General features: G+C 39.6%; 1 protein-coding gene across 1 annotated transcript in view; it reads left to right on the forward strand.

The window, feature by feature from the left end:
• Nucleotides 1-19211, forward strand: part of sorbs2a (sorbin and SH3 domain containing 2a) — a 46295-nt gene that overhangs the window by 2793 nt on the left and 24291 nt on the right. Inside the window, 4 exon segments of the mRNA XM_063884381.1 lie at nt 14235-14290; nt 15369-15458; nt 17373-17399; nt 17535-17659. Coding sequence (XP_063740451.1) covers nt 14281-14290; nt 15369-15458; nt 17373-17399; nt 17535-17659 — 252 coding nt within the window. The 5' untranslated portion in view covers nt 14235-14280.

Raw genomic sequence — 19211 nt, forward strand, 5'->3', positions numbered from 1 at the left:
ACCTGTGGAAATGGGACTGAATAAGACACCTGAATTCAATCATTAAGAGGAGTGTCTCAATACTTTTGTCTATATATTGCATCTCTGTTAGCGTTAACTTGGTAGCACCTGCCAGTTTAGAGTTAGAGGAAAGGGGATCAAGGGACTCCATCAGGGAGTATGAGTTGAACGTACATAATGTCACAGGGGTTTGCTTTCATAGTTAGCTCACTTTATTTCTCTCTAAATCTCACACAACCTTATAGATTTTCCTTTGCCAGTGTATTTCCTTGTTCTGGTGCCCTCTCTTTTTGTGTCTTCCCCCTCCGTCTTCCCCTCTCTCTGCCCTTCTTCAGAGGCTGATGTCATGGCTCAAGTGGTGTGTGAAAAGCTTGCCTAAGTCTTAGTCTTACTGATAATAGGGGCTGCCTGCAGAACGTGCTAGTTCCCTGAGCTGTCTCAATGACTTTAGATTAGCAACCTATTTGATAATCGTCAAGATTTTTTACCTCAACTGCTCTGCTAGATTTTTTTTGAGTTTTTATATTAACTTGATGAGATTGATGGGTGGAGAAGTAAAGCTCTGACATTTATCTATAATCAGGTCTTGCTTCTGTCTACATGTTATACTTGCAAGAAACACGAACACCTGGGGAAACACTTGTGCCATACAATGTGGATTGATTGTCACTGTGATTATATGAGGTGGAAAAGATTCAAGTGACAAACACTGAAGAAGAGGATGCTGAAGAAAGTGTGTCTATTAATAATCAAGTAAAGGGCTCATTCTGTTTCTGCGCTGTTGTTTAAAATGTGTCATAATAAGATCACATTTTAAACAACCAAGATCTCCTCACTTGGGTCTACTTGAATAAGCAATGAATATTTCAAACAACTGTTTCAACACGTCTATGCAGTAGGCAAACTCATTTCTTCCTATTGTTATATCTTAAAACATAAATGTATAATTGGTTAAATATGTTCATGTGAAAACACCCTTAATTCATTGACTGGTACATCTTCAACTTGTCATTTTCCGCAAATATTCTGTTATACATTTTTTATTTATCCTGGCACATGAATACTTTTTACGTCCAGTGGATTTTAATAGCAAGAACAAACACAGGGTTAAAAAAAGGCTGTAAGCAGTGGACGATTGAGAAATGCTTTAAACTAATTAGCGACTCAACACAGAGGTATTAAGTCTTTCCTGTTACCAGAAGGTGAAGACAACCTAGTCCACACAGGTAGGTCAGATATAAACCGATGCAGTCAGCTGATCTTGAAGCGATGTTTGCAGCCTAGAGCTTGTAGATAATGGTTAATGGAGAAAAAACCCATAGATTTTCTGTTCATTATAAACAAAGATACTGTTCCAGCCCATCACGCAGCATTCACAAGGTTCCGTTGCGTTGACGCTTGCCGGAGGGCGCGTCTGGCGCTTGGGGTTAACGCGACCAACAACCAATCATACTGTATATGCCTGCTAGCTGTCCATTCAATGTTAAAATGAAGTACACTGGATATAAACTCCCCAAACAGGCAAATACATACCAGTTTCACCCACTGTCTCTGACACCTCCCTCCATGCCTGGTTCCTCCTGTTTGTGTCCCTGTATGTGTACAGTGACTGGTCGTACAAGACCGGGTGATTCCCTACAGTTATTATAATTTTTTCGTCCACTTTTTGGAAAATTAGGAAATGAGCTGCGCTATGACTTTCCCGGCATATTTGCATACACGGGATTTGATTGGCTGGCACTTCTGTCGACGCTTGAAAAGTTGAACTTTTATCAAAAATTCCACTTTTTGTAGCTTGTATTTCCCTGCATGTTGTGCTGTTACAAAGCAGCAAAATGTTGCTATCGTCTCAGTTGAACAATATGTTTGTAGATATATTTTCCTTTTTTGATTTGCTCCCAGGTTTAAGTGTTTTCCAGTAAGTGACACTTAGCAATGTGTACAAGAACAGCTCTCCTGCTTTTTATATCCTGCCACTTACTTAACTGGGAATGGCAGGGCCTTGCTGAAGCTGATAATGAATTAGGTGTTGAAACTGTACGGGTGAAACCATGTCGACGCGGCCACTGTAGTCCGGAGTGGCTCATAGGTCAAAGTGTCAGTCAGTGTCAGTCGCTATAAAAATAGTTTGTGCTGGTACTTTAATGAGATCATTCCTAAGCCGCTGCTGTGTCATGTTGGTTTTAATTGTTTTTGTAGGCCTAAATTCTTTCCTTTACATGTGAAACTTGATAGGAGATGCTTATCAAAGTCACATAGTTTTAATGCATGAGGGATGTGACTCAGAACTGTCAGATCAGATCCATCAAACGTCAGGAACCATAGGATGAGGGGTCAGATGCTGCTGGAGAGCTTGTCTGTCATCTTTTGTAAAGACTCATGTGGCTTAAAGGATGACATCTGAAGTAAATAGATAATAACGATAAAAGCGGCCTAACTCAGGGGCTTCAGCCTTTTTAAGATTTTATTGGTCTCATGATACTTCCCTGATTCTGGTTATGTCATTAGCACCTGTCAGTTGTCAGCTTTTTAACATACCTCTGTGATCCGTGGCACGAGATCAGAAAGTACTGGTGGGGCAGCTGCTTTTTGACCATGTCTGCTGACACATCATCACCGTAGTGGGCGGCGGAAACAGCTAAATGTTTAGCGTGGGTGGTTGGTGGAGATAATGCTTCTTTTCATTGAAGCTGTCTAGCGTGGATTTTTACATTGTCACTTCATCATCGGCACGATAGTGTTAATTCTTGAAATATCGACTTAAGGCATCCATTTTTTTATTTTAAATTTGGCAATATGTTCATGAGTTCAGTGTTATTGTACTGTAGATGTAGAGTACCTGCTTAGTAAATGGCCCAGCTAATCCCATAGTTTTTAATACACTAGTTGCAAATGTGGCTGCCTCTTTAAGAGGCAGACTGAAACAAGTTATTGATTAGGTCGTTTTAACAGCTGTTGACAAAGGAAGATGCTGTCCTTAAATTGAAATTAGACGGCATAATCTCATCATGTGCCAACATCTGTAAATGTTATAGTCACAGTTGTTTTCTACAAAAAACAAGTCCCCAAACCACTCTTATCCGCATAATTGCTACTTATGGAGCCATATTACCATACGTTAATGGGTTTCCTTTGTAGAGACTGCTGAACTCTACCTGAACCCCACTGCACAGTTGTTTGGTAACACTGATTTTTGTGCCTGTTATGTTGATTGTCGAGTATAGGTGTGAAGGGAAGAAGTGGAAGCAATCCAAATAGCGAACTGCACAGTAGCTGCCTGGTTGGTTTTAGGTATCCAGGCTCTAAATGTGAGATGCTAATAGCAGTAGTTACATCACCATTCTGAGAATAGCAGGGAGTCTGGGGTCTAGAGGTGCCTCCGACTGACCTCTCTGCTGTATATATTCAGCCTGTGTGTGTATGTGTGTGGTCATTTCCAAATATACACTCCCATATGGATTACACAGCAGTAAGATTATTAATGACACAGGTGAGTGGACACATAATTAGTCTGTATATATTTACACCCCGACTGTACAGGATATATTAGTGATAAAAAAAGTGTGTGTGTGTGTGGTGTGGTGTGGGTGTGGGTGTGGGTGTGTATCCATGAGTGACAGTCAAAGAAAATCTCATGTGAGAACAATTTCACATAACTGTCAGTTTCCGTGTGGAGTACACCGCTCGACATAGCCCCACACTGACGACATTGGCTGCTGTGTGACATTAAAGCCCTGCAGGAGGGATGGGTGTGTGGAGGCTCTCTAACACCCCTCCCTGTCTTCTCACTCCCACTGCCATCCTAACCCCAGCTCATTTCACCATGCATACCTTCAAGGTGTATGTACATGATGCATTTTCAACCATAGAGGTACGATGTGTGTGTGATTGCGTTGGTGTTCACTGAATCTGTGTGTATGTACGATTTGTCTTTGTGTGCGGATGTGTGTGCATGCTGTGGTATGCATGCATGCAAACATGTGTGCGTGTGGTAAAATAGAGATAGTCACACTGTCACTTAGCCCCCACCCATCTACATTGGGGGGGGGTAACTTTCCAGTCTCATAGACGAGCATGCCTGAGTCTGAAAATAGCCGTATCTGATCACTGCTTCACCCAAACAGGGAACTCTCTTTCCCCGTCACTCCCACTCTTTGGCTCTCTAACTTTCTCCTCGTTCTGTTGTCTCTGTGCTTCCCAGGCATCAAACGGGTTAAGATCTGGGAATAAAGCTTGACCCGTGAGGAGAGACTTATCCTGAGTGGAGGGTAGAAGACGAAAAGATATATCAGAGTATAAGAAGAGAAAGAGGGAGGAAAGCACTTTGGCTCACTGCTCACCTATACCTGACTCTTCATAGCAAGTCTCCAGACTTTTGGTTTTATGACGGTAAGAGTTACATTTCCTCTGCTTGATGGATAATTGCACCTGCACTCTGCTGGTTGAGATGCAACTTCTTTAGGGTTATGTCAGAAAAGATACTGAGTCAAAGGGGGTTTTATTTTCTTGTTAAATTATGTGCTTGGGCATTTTTATGCCAAGACAGCGTTTCTTAATTTAAAGTTTTTTAGGTAGATTTCTGACTGACGTTAGTTTGATTTACATACATTTGTGCTAGAATATTATTTAATGTCATGTTTCTACATACATACATTAATAATTTAGTGCTGTCCTTTCTCCTTTGTTTCTATAGTTATATTATGAACGCATTGACTTTTTAAAGGGAATGCAAATTAAAGAGATCTGAATAGATTTTACAACCCAAATACCAAAAGGGAATTGTATATCTGTTATGCCAGAACCCACAATTATAGACCTAGAGAACAACTTTTGTCTTTTGTGACAGCAGATAGGGGAAATAGTGTCAAATAAATCCATGGTTGCGACCGCGGTTACCTCAGAAATAGCATCAGCAAATTTAGATTACAGGATAGTGGATCGCAAAGTTTTATAGCACTACATCAACCCTAGAAGATTTTTTTTAGGCTTCAGGAAAGGAACAAATGTTTGAGGATAAAAAGTCAAATTAAATGTACAAATGACACAAATGAATTTTCATCTTATAATTTCATATTTTGACAAAATTTGGAGAAAAGTTCCCGTCACCTTTTTACCTTCCCATAATTTGGGCCCGGTATCTCATTTTCTTCCCTCTGTCCCTTGTACATACTTCCATCTCTTGTTACACTCGTTTTCATGGTCTCTTCTTTCCTTCTCAACAAAAGCCATGCTCCAATCCCTCCATTAGACCGGTCTCAGAGGTGTTGTGGAATGTCACCTTGACCCCTTGGGTACACAGTAAGGGGTGGTTCCCAGCCTTAGTTTGTAGTGTGGGTCCTTTTTGGTTCCCTTTTTGCCCTTCCATGCACTTAGTCTGTTCCCTGTAAGCATCACAGGGAGCACAATTTTTATCATGTAAATGTGACAATATTAAATAAATGTAATTCATTCTCGTGCCAGAGAAATTACATTTGAGAAAACATTTGGGTTTTGAAATAGCTTTATTGCTTGACTCTGATCTGTATAACCTGTGATGTGGGTCTAAGAAGAAGTTACTCAGTTGGACAGAGACCAATTGGAGTCAGAATTGGACATATATTTATTTATAAGTCAATTTCAGATTATAGTACAGAAACTTTTGAGGTATTTGTTTTCTACATATCAGGGAGCTTATGCAGGCTGTACAGAAATACTATTTTTTCTCTTCATCGTCTTGATAACTTCAGTCCCCATGATACTGTCACTCTGTTTGGCCCTTCTTATCCTCATTCCTTCCTGATACTGGGTGATGTTTACAACCTGATGTATTAAATGATAAAGTCATTCACAGAAAAACTGCAAACACAAAGCTCTCGAATTACAGTCTGAGTTGAATGTGTATTTCTTGTCTGACATTTAAAATACCTTCATAGATGCGTTGGTGTGTATACAAATGTATGAGAATATGTAGTTGCTTAAACAAACTGGCACTAGCATTGCGTCCTGAAATGTCTAAGCTCTTTCAGGGGAATGTGGCATTTGCTCCTTATTGCAGTGTTTTTCAATGGCCATCCAGGAAAGAGAAGCATTTCAGAGGCAAATTGAATTCATCAACGGTCTCAAATTGTTGGGGCTTAAACTATCATCACTCTGATAAACTTCTTTGTTGTGTTTCCAGTAGTGGCAAAATGTACCGTGGCTCCTCAACCACCTGTTCAATTGTAGAAGCTGAACACGTGAAAAATGAGCATGTTTCCTTGTGCCTTAAACCAGAATACATAAAGATTCCTCAGATGGATATTCACGGTGATCTGGACCACCATGGAGGGTAAAGGGTCCTGCCTAATGGCAGTAAATATAGCACTCCTGCTAATCAAGTTGCTCTTATCTTCATGCTCGACACTTAACACTGGTACCTGGGGAATCCAGACTATGTATGGGGAATGTAATCTTAGCCACGGCTGATAGCCATTCTCCTTTAGTGCACCCCTAGGGTCAAATAGCAGACTATTTTCATATGTCTGTTTGTTATTGCCATCAGATTTTGTAAATTGTTATAAAATCATGCCATATGTGACCGCTGTTATTTTGTCGTTGCAGTTCAATGATCCATAAGGTTTCTTTGCTGTTATGCTGTATTTTTCACAGAACTAATTTCCCCACAATAATAATTAATATTGAGCAGCTTTCAGTACCCTCATTTTCTAGATGGGAATGTTTACTATCCCAGTGTCTGAAAAGGTGTATTTCTGCATTTTCCAGAATGTCTTTTCCCCATTAGTCCTCTTACAAAACATCAGGCAAGCATTTCATAAACAGATAGTGGCACATTCAGTCAACTTCTAAGGCCATGCATATGTTCCAGAATGGATTCAGTTTTGGATGGAAAAATTTCATGTAAGAATTCTCCTGACTTATTGAAGTATCCAGTCATGCTGGAATTGCCTAGACTGTAGGGCAGTTAAATTGGCATTAGTCATCAAAAATATTTTTAAAGGTAAGAGCCTGTTTTGGAAAACTCATATTTAAAAGCCCACATGGTCAGTTTCATCTTCAATGTCAATGCTCTGTTTTTATGACCTGTCAGTGGTACTCTTGGTTAGATCCTCTACTCACTGCATTAGGTGGTCGTTTATGAATGAACCATTGATTCCTGCTCTTAAGAAGGGGAGTTGCTTATAAAGATCATCACCACAGAGTATTTTATTAAATTATGTTTTTTGTTGCTTTTATATTGCCTGTGCGTAGTATTTTGTGAGCATGAGAAAGTTTAAAATGCAGTGGTTTAGATGTCTGCAGTTGGGAACGTTACAGTTTAAATATCACGTCTTAAACCTGAAAGTGTCTGAGATTCCGAGGTGACCCACAGTCGTTCTCCCTTCACTCAAACATTTGAAAAAGCTGAAGCCATAACCGGGCCATAACTATAACACTAAGTCAAAATGTCCAGTCAGGAAAAGATCAAGCTTCATCTTTGAAATTGCTTTGGCATTTGGCACCGTATGCACCACAGTTGACCCTCCATTTACTGATCCTATAATTGCATGTAACCCTGCCTATATTAACTTGTAATTGTCTCAGTGTCTAGCTTAAGTCTCTGCAGTGTTCTTATCACTAGCCTTTTTTTGGTATAAAGCACTTCATGTAGCGTACAAATCTTGCAGAGAAGGAGATACAACATTGGCAGCTTTAGAGGTGTTGTTTACTTCGAAGCGTTGCTCAAAGACGGATTTAGTCAGACAGCTTAAATAAAACACATGCTAAAGTTGGCTCCTTTTTGTTTTAGCTCTGTTTGCCTCTTCAAACTTATTTATTTTGATCATTTCTCTTCCTCTCTGCAATCCATATCTTTTTCTTTGTTTGTTTTTGATTTGCCATGTTCTTGTCAATTGTATTTATCGTTCTCTTCCTATCCATGAACATCGGCGCTGTATAAAGTGAATGCATCTTTAGCTGTATAGAAATGGTAAGATAACAAACCCCTGAATTGTCACATCCAATTCATTCTTCCTCCTCCACAGCCCGACTCACAGTCCCGGGGCTTGTGTTGCATAATTGCATTAGTGCTCTCAGGCTGATGGCTCCCGCTCGTTAGTGGGGTTGTGATGCAATGTACTGAACACACGGGCCTCTGTTGTTGCAGTATGGGCAGTGAGTGGGCATGCAGGGTCAGCGTATTGACCTCCCCTATCCATTCATTCGGCCAGGGGGGGGGTCTGCTAATGAGTGGCAAGGTTGAACAAACAAGACTGATAACCGAGACTTTGTTGGACGTGGTTGTGGTCAACTAGTGGCAGTAATGTGGTGGTCGAACAGTTACATGGGGCTGATCCGACATTGCTTATAAAATGGCAAACAACATTGACTCTGTGTTTGTGTGAGAGTTTTAAAAACTTTGCATGAAGACTTACCATTTAAATTGAACAAATAGTTCTTGGCACAGCTGTATAATATTGATTTTTGGTATTTCTAGCTAGTGTGAAACTGTTGCATAAACTGTTAAGTGCTCAGGGTATTGGCTGATCTAAATCAAACTGGCCACAAAGTTAAAAACCACTATGTTACCTTAGAGGTTTACTTGCATAAAGAATGCTTACTTTTAATTCTTAACATAATGCAAAACATGTCCAAAACAATATTCATAAATCTGTCAATGTATTTGGTGGCCATGTTTGGCAGGATAATAATTCTGATGTATGCAGTAGGATTTTAACACTCAGCTAAGAAGTACCCTCAGAAAAGATTGTGATGCAAACCTCTGTGTTGTTCTTTAAGCCCTAAATTACAGCAACCTTTATCTGGACAATAACCAAATGTCAGATTTTTAAATGTTGACTTACTGACTTCTCCAGGGTATGATTTGGTGTGACTTTGAGGATGAGTTTAAAACACAGCATACAGAAGTAAATTGTTCCATGGCCCTCCAGTGAATGGCTTGGACACAATATCAACCTTCTCTCTATTTGAAGTTACCACAGCCTTGAAAAGAAGAGCCTCATTATTTATTATCCTAATGTATCCTCCAGATGAATAGGTCCACTGTACCATATAACTACGCTCCAGTAGTTTAGTTGCGCTGTTGAGCCAATATTGTTTTATATTCTTGTCCGAAAAGGAGGTTTTGGAATGGGAGACAACAAGTGATCTTTGCAGTAGCTGATGTAACACTCTATTGCTGCTGCCATTTCCAGTACAATCTGCAAGACTGTAAGGGATGATTTTTAATCCATACTTAAACAGGAAGAAGGGCGACAATATACTTAACTTTAAGTACACTGTTGAAATTTGAACAACTAAACCCATAGTATTACAGTCATCCTTCTCTTGTAGTGTGATATTACACCATTTATTAATTACATTTTCTCCTGTTGGCTAATGTTTATCTTGAGTTCTAGAAATACTTAAAGCTGTACAATTCAGATTCCACTTTGTGCATTCACTTATGTACTCTTATTTTGTTTCCCAAGCCTTTTATTTTTTTTTCTTGTACCGCAACCCTGCATTTTCACCACAAAAATGCACCACTTAAACAACTTGGATCAGGTTCAGTAATTAAGGAATGAAGCATTCTAAAGACTTCCTCTTTTGCAGGGGTCACTCTCCCTGTCAGTTGGGTTTCAGGCTAACCATGTCTCCACTGAGATTTACGTCGGATCCCCAGAGACATACTGTTGCCGAGTTTAGAAGGGATTTGTTCTCTGTGATCTCCTCGACTCACTTAATGAATATTTCTTGTTAATTTACAGAGCAGTGGAGTAATGTGGGTTTTTTTTTCTTATCAAGCTTTCAACCGCTGATAATCCTTGGTATAGAACGGCTAAACATAAAATGGCTATCTGATGACTTTTTGGTTGGGTCTTTAAATAGATTTGCTAAGGAGCTTAATCTGCTGACATCCTGTGAGTATGTCTCAGTCTGAGTGACCACTTCAGGGTCAGGACCCTTGAAGCCATAGTCGGCTTATCTCCAATGAATGTTCACTCTCTCCTGCCGCCCTCACACATGCACACACACTGGAAAAAAATGTCAATCTGAAAGTTACTGAAATCGAATCGAAACATGGGATTTAAAAAGAATAAAATGGCTACAACCAAACTCATTTTGTAGTTTGAGTATTATTATTATTATGAGTGTATATATATTCATTTGTTAATCATTATTTCCTTTTGACATATTTATTTAGTTTCTAGAGTCCTTTTGCAGAAGAAATGCACCCTTGTTTAACTAACTGAAATAGTTAAGCCTTAAATCTCTCCCTTTTCCTGGGGATCAGATCTGTATTGAGTAAGATGTAAAAGTAATCAAGTGAAGGACAAATTAATTTGTGAAGAAGACCTTGTTTATCATCCATAGCCATGTCCAATAAGCACAAGACTGAAAAAGGTTTTATGTTTCCAGTTTTAAAATGTTCTCATGGAAGGATGTTGACACGTTTGTTTTTAGACACTCGTTTTGTCTACGCCGCGGCAAACTGCCAGGAACTAATAGCATCCCGGCCGGTGCTCTTTGAGGACATTGTTTTTATTTTTCTTTCCTTCCTTTTGTGTTTCCATTACACTGTCTGGGTTAAATATTTCTTCATGTTATTGTGTTCTTTCACAGGACATTTCTTTTAGTATAATGGCCGTGCCAAATGACCTTTTTTTTGTTCATAGGTCGTAATGGTTCATGACATTTTAAACATTGCTTTAACCTGGTTCTGCTGGCTTTGATTAAGTGCTGCTTTGCCATCTAAGTGCTGTCAACACAAACATTTTATGAGCGACTGATTACTCTTGGAAATTTCCATACTGCCTGCGACTTTGTCATTAACACGCGATTTGTGTCCACAAGAGTCCTTTAGAGGTCAACAATATTAACTACTCCAGTTTGGAAAATATCCAGTTTGGCAAGGGGAGGATGTCAATATAGAATACTTCTGGTGATTAGCTCAAATCAATAGTAATGTTCCTCTAATAAAGAAACAATGAAGCACAAGCTTACAACCTATTATTGTTACAAAACGGTCTTATGGTTCAAAAGGATTCACAGCTTAAATCCTATTAGTCCACTCAGATAAACTGAATGGGTCCCAGTAGGTCACTTAACAGACCAATGAGACTTGATGGGCTTGTGGTGTTGGACAGCACTGCCTTCTGTGGCTTAAAGCTCTGACTTGGGTAGTTGAAGTCCCACAGCTATTGCCCTCAGTAATTATACACACACAAGTCTACAGAGTGGCCTACCAATGCCTAAATTACAGCTGGTGGATAAACCGCTGCAAAATTAAAAAATAAAATGACTCGAAAGAATCCTAACATACCCAATGCCTTTGCCAGCAACAAGGGCAAGAATTGAAAACAACTCTTTGGAAATTAAGGTTCCTGGTTTGTTATTTAATGATTCAGCACATTATCTTTATTTTGTTAAACGTCTAGTAAAACTAAATGTAGAGAACAGTTCTGGGGATTGATTGATCATTATTAGAAAATCAATAATAACATTTATTTCCATATTTCTAAGCACTACATTAAGCATCATATCTTTGAGAAGCTCTCCCTACTGGAGAAATGTGGTGCCCCTCCATTGGAGGTATACTGTTTACCTTATCCTGAAAGGCATGAGCTGCTAATGATCTATCACCGGCTTTAGAGAGTGCTGATCATTTTGTGATTAAAAGCTTGAAAAGGCCTGAACAGATAGTGAGAGATGTTGGGAGGTGTAGAGCCTGGCGGGTGTTCTTCAAGTGTCCAGCCATAACATTACACCCCGGCCACAGCTGCTGTGTCGCCGCGGATCTGTCCCCAAGAAACATGATCCTGTTTATAATCTGACCATCATTTGGACAGCGACTGCCGGTGACGCCAGACCCATGATTTACTCCAGTGCATCTGTGTGTATGTGTGTTTTTCAGAGATAGATTTACGAGGGTGCAATGTATTAGGGTGAGGGTTAGGTCTTCAGGGGGCTGAAAGTATCCCACGGTGCATGGGTTGTACCACAAGTAATATTATTTCCTCCTCACAGTCACCATTGTGAACTCTATAGTAGAAGTAAATAATGAAGTGTACTTACAAGTTGATATGTTTATCATTGATTTGATTTTATTAATGATATACTCCTGTAAGAGGATGATGTACAATACCTACAAGTGACGGCTATTTCTGAAGAGAATTTGGTGTTATGTGAGTTTACTTGCAAGGAATGATCCCAAAGGCACCTCAATATATCTAGGAAACACTTTCTGTAAGGAATACGTTTGTAATGCTCATGTCTCGAACAAAGTTTGGCATTCTCACTGCTACAATTTTGTGTTACATATACACATAGACGGATATATGTAATTTAAACACATTTTCACAGCCTTGTTGAAGTGAGAATATGTATTATTGAGTCATAATCCAAAATACCCGCCAGATGCCTGTACATTTATGTGTGTGGTCAAATACATGGCATGCCATTCATCTAGAGCCACTCACCACCAGAGGCAACTGTGAAGTTGGTTTACACATTAATGGCAGAATAAGGCTGCATTCCTTTTCCAAAATAAGCCCCACTCAATGATAGTCACAATTATCCGGACTTTACTTGTCAATGTGCAATGAGGCCAAGAGTTGCGTTAGTGTTAAAGCACAAATGCATTTTCATAAGCAGAGCTGTAACAGGATTTAATTGAATTCAAGCACCAGCTCTAACCTGAACTGAACATTCATTATCATGCAGCGGTACTCCGATTTACTCACTCGGCTCACGAAGAAAGCACAGCCAAAACATCTGTACGTTACTCTCCTGTGCTAAACAAAGTTAATGAAAGGAAATTAAAAGAGCATTCCCAATTGATTTGGGTTTATGCCTTTACTTGCAAGTCATCGGGTATTTGCTCTGCTTTATGGTAACTGGACATATGGTTATACACTGCTGGCAACTGCAAGATTAACAGAGGTGGACAAGAATATTCCATGGAAAAATCGTTTGACCAAATCTTTCCAGGATTAAAATCACTTTAAATCACAAATAAGGACATGAATTATTAAAGTCAACCAACCTTAATTAGAGGAACACATCTGGGCACAATACTGAATTAAGTTCACCGTATGGGTAAAAACAGTATGTTCGATAAAGATTTACAACAGCTCATTACTTCCGAACAATATCTGCGTGTGTGAAACAAGGTTAGCCGTGTGTATGTTATAGTTATTTTTATACCAGACTTGCATGATCCCAGCTGCAGCCACTGTAGGCTGTCACTTGTAGTATCTGTCATACTTTTAAAATCCTGTGATGACACACGTGTGCATGCGTTTACGCTGCGATGCTGCAGTCAGTGTTGCTCCTTTTGACTTTTGATGTGTACCCTATTCATATCAATCATGATACCTACTGCAACAGTTCCGAGAAAAGGTCTTCATATAGCAAGAGGCATGCATTACATATGGTTACAGTTAAGTAAACATGGTATTGTGTATCATTTATCATTCACGTTATTTTCATCTGGGTGCATTTGCTGCAGTCGTTGTGTCACTCAGATGTAAGACGGTATGTTCCCACATTTACATTCCGTGGGCTTAGGCGTTGGTATAAACATATTTTCAAAATGACAGGCAGTATGTGTTGAATCAATTTGAAAATGTTTTTAAAAGACTGTGTGAAGTGTATATGACAGATCATTTAAAGCTGCAGCAAAACACAAACACTTGAATTGCACTTCTGTTAACCTTGAACATTTATAGAAAATGATGTCCTTCCAATATATTATGTGTTTGTTGTAAAGCAGTTTATTAACGAAACTAACTCCTGGCACTGAGTGATAAAGAGTCTTTTTTATTAAATGTGTGCAAAACCAAATGCTTTTCAGCTTCCTTTTTTAGGCTACAATTTAGGCTTCAGCGTAGGTTTTTTTTGCAGATTTGAAATGAAATGTGTGAAAGGACTTAAAGCCGAGTTGACTTGCAGTTAATAGCAGTTTGTCAGCACACAGCATTCCTGCCCTAAACATCATTAATCTCTCCAGACTTTTCCTGCCCAGAGATTTAGTCTTTTTATTGTGATTTGAATCAAAGTCCACCTAATGACCAAGTGGGCAAAAGGAAACTACAAGAATTTCAAAGCAAATGCTTATTTTCGCGATTCGATACAAAGAGTTGACACAGGAAATAGCATTGTTTTTATAATCCAATACTTTATTATGTATTGTAGCAGTCACAGGAGGATCATTTTGTAAAAACAAGTTACTGGACATTTATTGTTTGTCTGAAATACATTGTTTTTGTTTACAGGAAAGTGTGTCCCCCTGCAATAGACCAGTAAGAAGTCATCTTCAATATGAATACAGGTATTTATGTATACAAATGCACACACACACACTGCATGAGATTGTCCATCCCTTCTATTTTTATTGTTTCCAAAGTTGAATATTTATGTTTTTTATTTTTGCGATCTTGTTATTTCCTGATAACAAATTAACTGAACATCAAACTATTGTTTACCTTTGATTCTCAACAATAGACAGACCACACGGCTATTTTAAACACTGCGTGTGGTGTCGCTCTTCCACAGGCATGCATCTATAAACCTAACCCTCACCCTGTTTCACCACTTTGGTGATTATCCATGTATTTGGCCTGGTTTATTGTGACTGAAAGCATCAATAAGAATAGTAAGCCTGTTGCTTTTAACCACAGTAATGTAATAATCCTCCCTCAATACATTCCCAAAGCTTTGTCCTAAACTTGGCAGTCATCCCGAGCTAAAGTGTGTATTACAGCCGGAGAATCAATGAAGAGTAATCTGTCTTTGAGGCTTCTCCACACACCACACAGAGGATGCCTGACTCACCGTGGTGATATTTACAATATAGAGGTCAGCACATGAATAGCTTTGGCATGCTTTAAAAGACAACCAATAAAACTACAACAGTAAGACCAGAGTTCAACATAGTATTTAAACCAAGGGTGTTGTGCAATATTTAAAATTGTACAAAACTGACCAAAACATTTGCTCCTGAAGTTAAGTTTTTTTACAGATTCAATATTTTCTGTGTTAATATATAAAATGTATGGAAACACCAGCTGAATGTTTTTAGTAATTTACTGATGCTGAGTTGATTGAGGTCTTTCCAAAGTTTGTCACCACAGCAGTAAACTGAGATTTTTTTTAACGTTTAACAAATGTCCCCCACTTAAAAAGTTTAAACTAATCCAATATAATCTCATGTTGCTCTTCCGCTGTACACCAGCTTCAACAGATATCCTGAGCTCATGCAGTAAAAACCAGGCTCTTTAAGTGCATGTGTCTTGCCTCTTTTGATTTACGTTTATACGCCTGGATGCATTTGTGTTTGTTTCTGCATGTGCATGTGTGCTGCTGCTGCTTCTGCCGCCTTGATCACCTGCCTGGCTGTGATTTCTCAGATAGCGGAGGATGCTCTCGCAAAAGTGCAGCCTTGTCGCTCATGCTCTCTCCCATGAAGAGGGTCCAGAGCTCTCCAAATCTAGGCTCAGGTACTAACACTCTCAAACACATTGCAGATTAACACATGTTGGAAAAATAAGTTATACAGACAGCTAAAATACAGGCTGCTTCAGTTAGTGACTGGCCAAAACACGAGGTAAGTCTTTAAAACGTGGCTTGCTTTAAACTATTTATACTGATATGGCTTGAGCATATTTGAAATATTTCCATGCTTCCTGTTTATGCGTAAGCAATGTCTGGACTGTGGGATGCCCTTTTTTTTTCTAATCAGTTCTTTGTATTATCGTTTTGTTTAGTCTGCGATCTTGGGCTGTTTTTGCTTCCTAAATCAGTCATAAAGTATTGTGATCTTGCTTTTGATAACTAAATGTTTTTCATCTCTGCTCTACTCCATGCAATCTCCTCTTTACGGGTAGATTACTCTCCCTGTTTTCTTTTTCCTGCTACTCTTTCTATGCATTGCTTCGACATGGAACAGCTCTCAGCTATTAGAGAATGATATGTTCTGGGATGAGCTTGTGTGTAAACTCTAAGTGGCCAAATGTTGCTTTATACATCCTGAAAAGGGTTTAACTCTCATGCACACTTACAGTAGATTGGGTTTATATATACAATGTTTGCCTTTAAATTTGACACATTATTTGAGGTTATACAGTCCAAGTTAAGATGTATAAATGAAGAGCTTTTCACATAGCCAGAGTAGGAACTGATTTCAAAACATGTGTTCAGCTTCCTTATGTCTTAGCTGCATCGTCCCAAGCTGCCTATTCCTTTCTTCTGCTGAAAGAGCAAAGTTTGTGCCTGGTGCTTGTCAACATGAAAGTAAATGGCTGCACCCATGTCGGAAATATTGCTCTGTCAGCTTCCTTTCAAGAATAATAGGGCTCTGTCTGAAAACTGATGAGCTGTTGTGAGATACAGAAGGTTAAGAAGCATGGAAGAACTGACCAAACACCGCTCAGAGGGCAATAGGATCCTGTGTGTAGCCACTACAGCATTATTGTGTAGGAGACATGCAGGCGTCAGCTTCTGAGGGACCTAGTACACTCCCCATTGCTGTTAAGCATACTGTCAAACTTTGAGTCTTTACTCCAAAATATGCAGTTCCGGTCCTGAAACGGAGAGTATCCTGCTAGCCAAGAGGGATCAATTTAAAGAGAAATATTTGTACAACTATGAAGTGGCGAGTCCAAACATAGTATCACCCAAGGACCCTCAATAGCCACTTATTGGAAATATTCCAGGTTGGAATGTCTCAAAAGTATCCTTAAAAGACTTCTGGCTCCATGCATAAGGGTTGTTCCGCTGTGTGGATTTTAATCTTTATGTCCAATAATGGGGCTCACATTAGTGTGCTCTGGAGGATTTGTCTTTTATTAGTATGGGGAGTATATCAAGTCCTGATGTGCATGAAGTGCCTCGAGCACTCTTCTCATCCTCTTTTTAATGTACACTATGTCTATTTTTATTTCTGTAATGGGGCCAGATACTGATGGAACATTTGTAGACCACTGCACATAAAGAGCAACCTTCTGAAAAAAGCCTTCTTTCAAATAAATAATGTACTGATACGTATATCTTTAATTGATACTGGTAACGCTGTGAGGGTTATGATTTACAAATCTGTAATGTCTGTGGCCTGGGAATTCCTGTATTTTCACTATCCTTATTCAAAGGACGTTGGAGAAACAGAAGATGAAAGGGTGCATCACACCAGAATGAGTCATGTAATACTTCAAAAAGACGGTTTCTGTTGTGTACTTTTCCCTCTTCTTTGTTTCTTTTCAGTCCTCTGTTTTCTCATTTACCCCTTACATAACATGTGTGAGCATGACTACTTTAGATGTAACCCTGTGCAGTATATATTGACATTTGTTGAAGGTAAAACGTGACCAAACATCTAATCACGTCACTTCTTGTTGCCGTGTCTTCTCTATCCCCAGAGAGTGAGTCTCACTTGTCAGACTTGGGTAAGTTGCTTCTCTTTTGTAGTGAATTTAAGTTGATGCTCTTATAACAAAATTAGAAAACTGCCTTTGAAATACCGGAATTGTTAATCAACCCATTGCAGTTTGTCATGGTAATATTATTAATGTGATCTCCAGATTCTTGGCGGTCCCGGAGTGTAACAGATGGCCTTAAGAATGGAGACAACAGCAGCTCGTCTCTTGCTGCCAAAGGCTTCCGCAGTGTCAGACCCAACCTGCAGGACAAAAAATCTCCCACACAGGTAAAATGTCTCACAAATCACATGGACAGATGTTAGCATTTCTGTTTATACCATGTTTTAAAGCTATTTAAATCAAAACGTAGGTCTGTGACCCCACAAACTATGTGGAATGTATGCCTATGGAAAATCATTTGTTTCAAGCTTTGCTCTGATGATTTTTCTTTGTTGTTGTTTGAACTTACATTGGCTGCTGCTTTCTAATTGGCCAATAAGGATATTGATCACGTTCCATTGCCTCCCCCAAGAAGAGAGAGTTTCCACTTCTCCCCCACTGGCACTAATCCACCAGACTATCGCTCCGCTGTTGCCCTGCCTTATGATTTCAGCCCTGGAATGGTTAAATTCACGCAGAAAGAGAAGGCCGTTTTAAAAGAGTCCTTCACTATTAATACCACATCCTCTTATTCTTACTCAGAGACCAATGCAAACTCAGTCCAGCAGTCACAACAGTCCACCGTAGCACATGAGGTTACAAACGGTAGTGCATCTGTCACCACTAGCACACAGGCCCAGGAGCGTAAGGTGTCCTCCCTCAGAATAACCCCTGTCACCATCGCTGACCCCCCAGCTCACCTCAACTCTAACCTTGACCACCAACCTAAAACCCAGACCACAGGTTCCCCTCCACCTATTTCCCCACCACCTCAAATGGATCCCACCCTAACACCAGCAGCATCGCTCTCTGTCCAAACCAACTCTGAGGATCTGAAGCATCCCGAGCCTCAGCCTCCAAACAGCACAGCAGAGCCCAAGGTCACAAATCCAACCCCGAGTCCATCTCCATCCCAGGTGGAGATAACGAAGACTCCTCCTGCTGTTCCACCAAGACCTTCTCCTGCAGAACTGTTGGTACATAACTGACTATAAAGGCTAACCACAAAACAAAAGAGAGAAACAGCTTAAGTCCATTTAAGGTCAATATAATACAAAACCGCCAGTTTTTTTTCTTGTTGACATCAAGAGTGATGAAAGGGTAACACACTGGCTGCATCACATCATTTAATGCCTAGAGCTCGCATCAAAACAGTCAAATAAGTCGCCAGGTTGTCAAATTCAGAGGCCAAAAATGAGAACGAGTACAACGCATTCAAATTCTGGGAAGTTTGTGTTTATAGAGTTTTGCCTTACATAGACAATAATTAACGCAGGTGTTTTTATCCTCTTCATATAATTCTTATGTGTGATGCTGTTTGGTTTGTTAGTATTGTAGCTGCCATCCAAACAACCAAACAAAGTTGGTCCTATATATGTGTGAACTCATAATGTATGTGTGATAACCAACTGTTTTTATTTATTTTATACCCCTGTTGCTGTCTGTATACTGTATGTGATGCCCTTCACAGTGTTTGAACTAACCGCCCATTACAGCATTAACCATGTTTCAGGAGATGCTGCTGCAGCCTCATGACACCTCAGTGTGGTTTCCCTGCAGCATATCGCCTTCTGCTAGGCTCACGTGTTTCTTCCACACGTCCTCTTTGACAGCGTGACTAATGAGTGATGTCACTAAGCCCTTCTCCTCCTTTCCTCCTTTTCCAATCAACTCCCTCTC

The sequence above is a fragment of the Eleginops maclovinus genome, chromosome 5, assembly GCF_036324505.1.
Source record: "Eleginops maclovinus isolate JMC-PN-2008 ecotype Puerto Natales chromosome 5, JC_Emac_rtc_rv5, whole genome shotgun sequence".
NCBI lineage: Eukaryota > Metazoa > Chordata > Actinopteri > Perciformes > Eleginopidae > Eleginops > Eleginops maclovinus.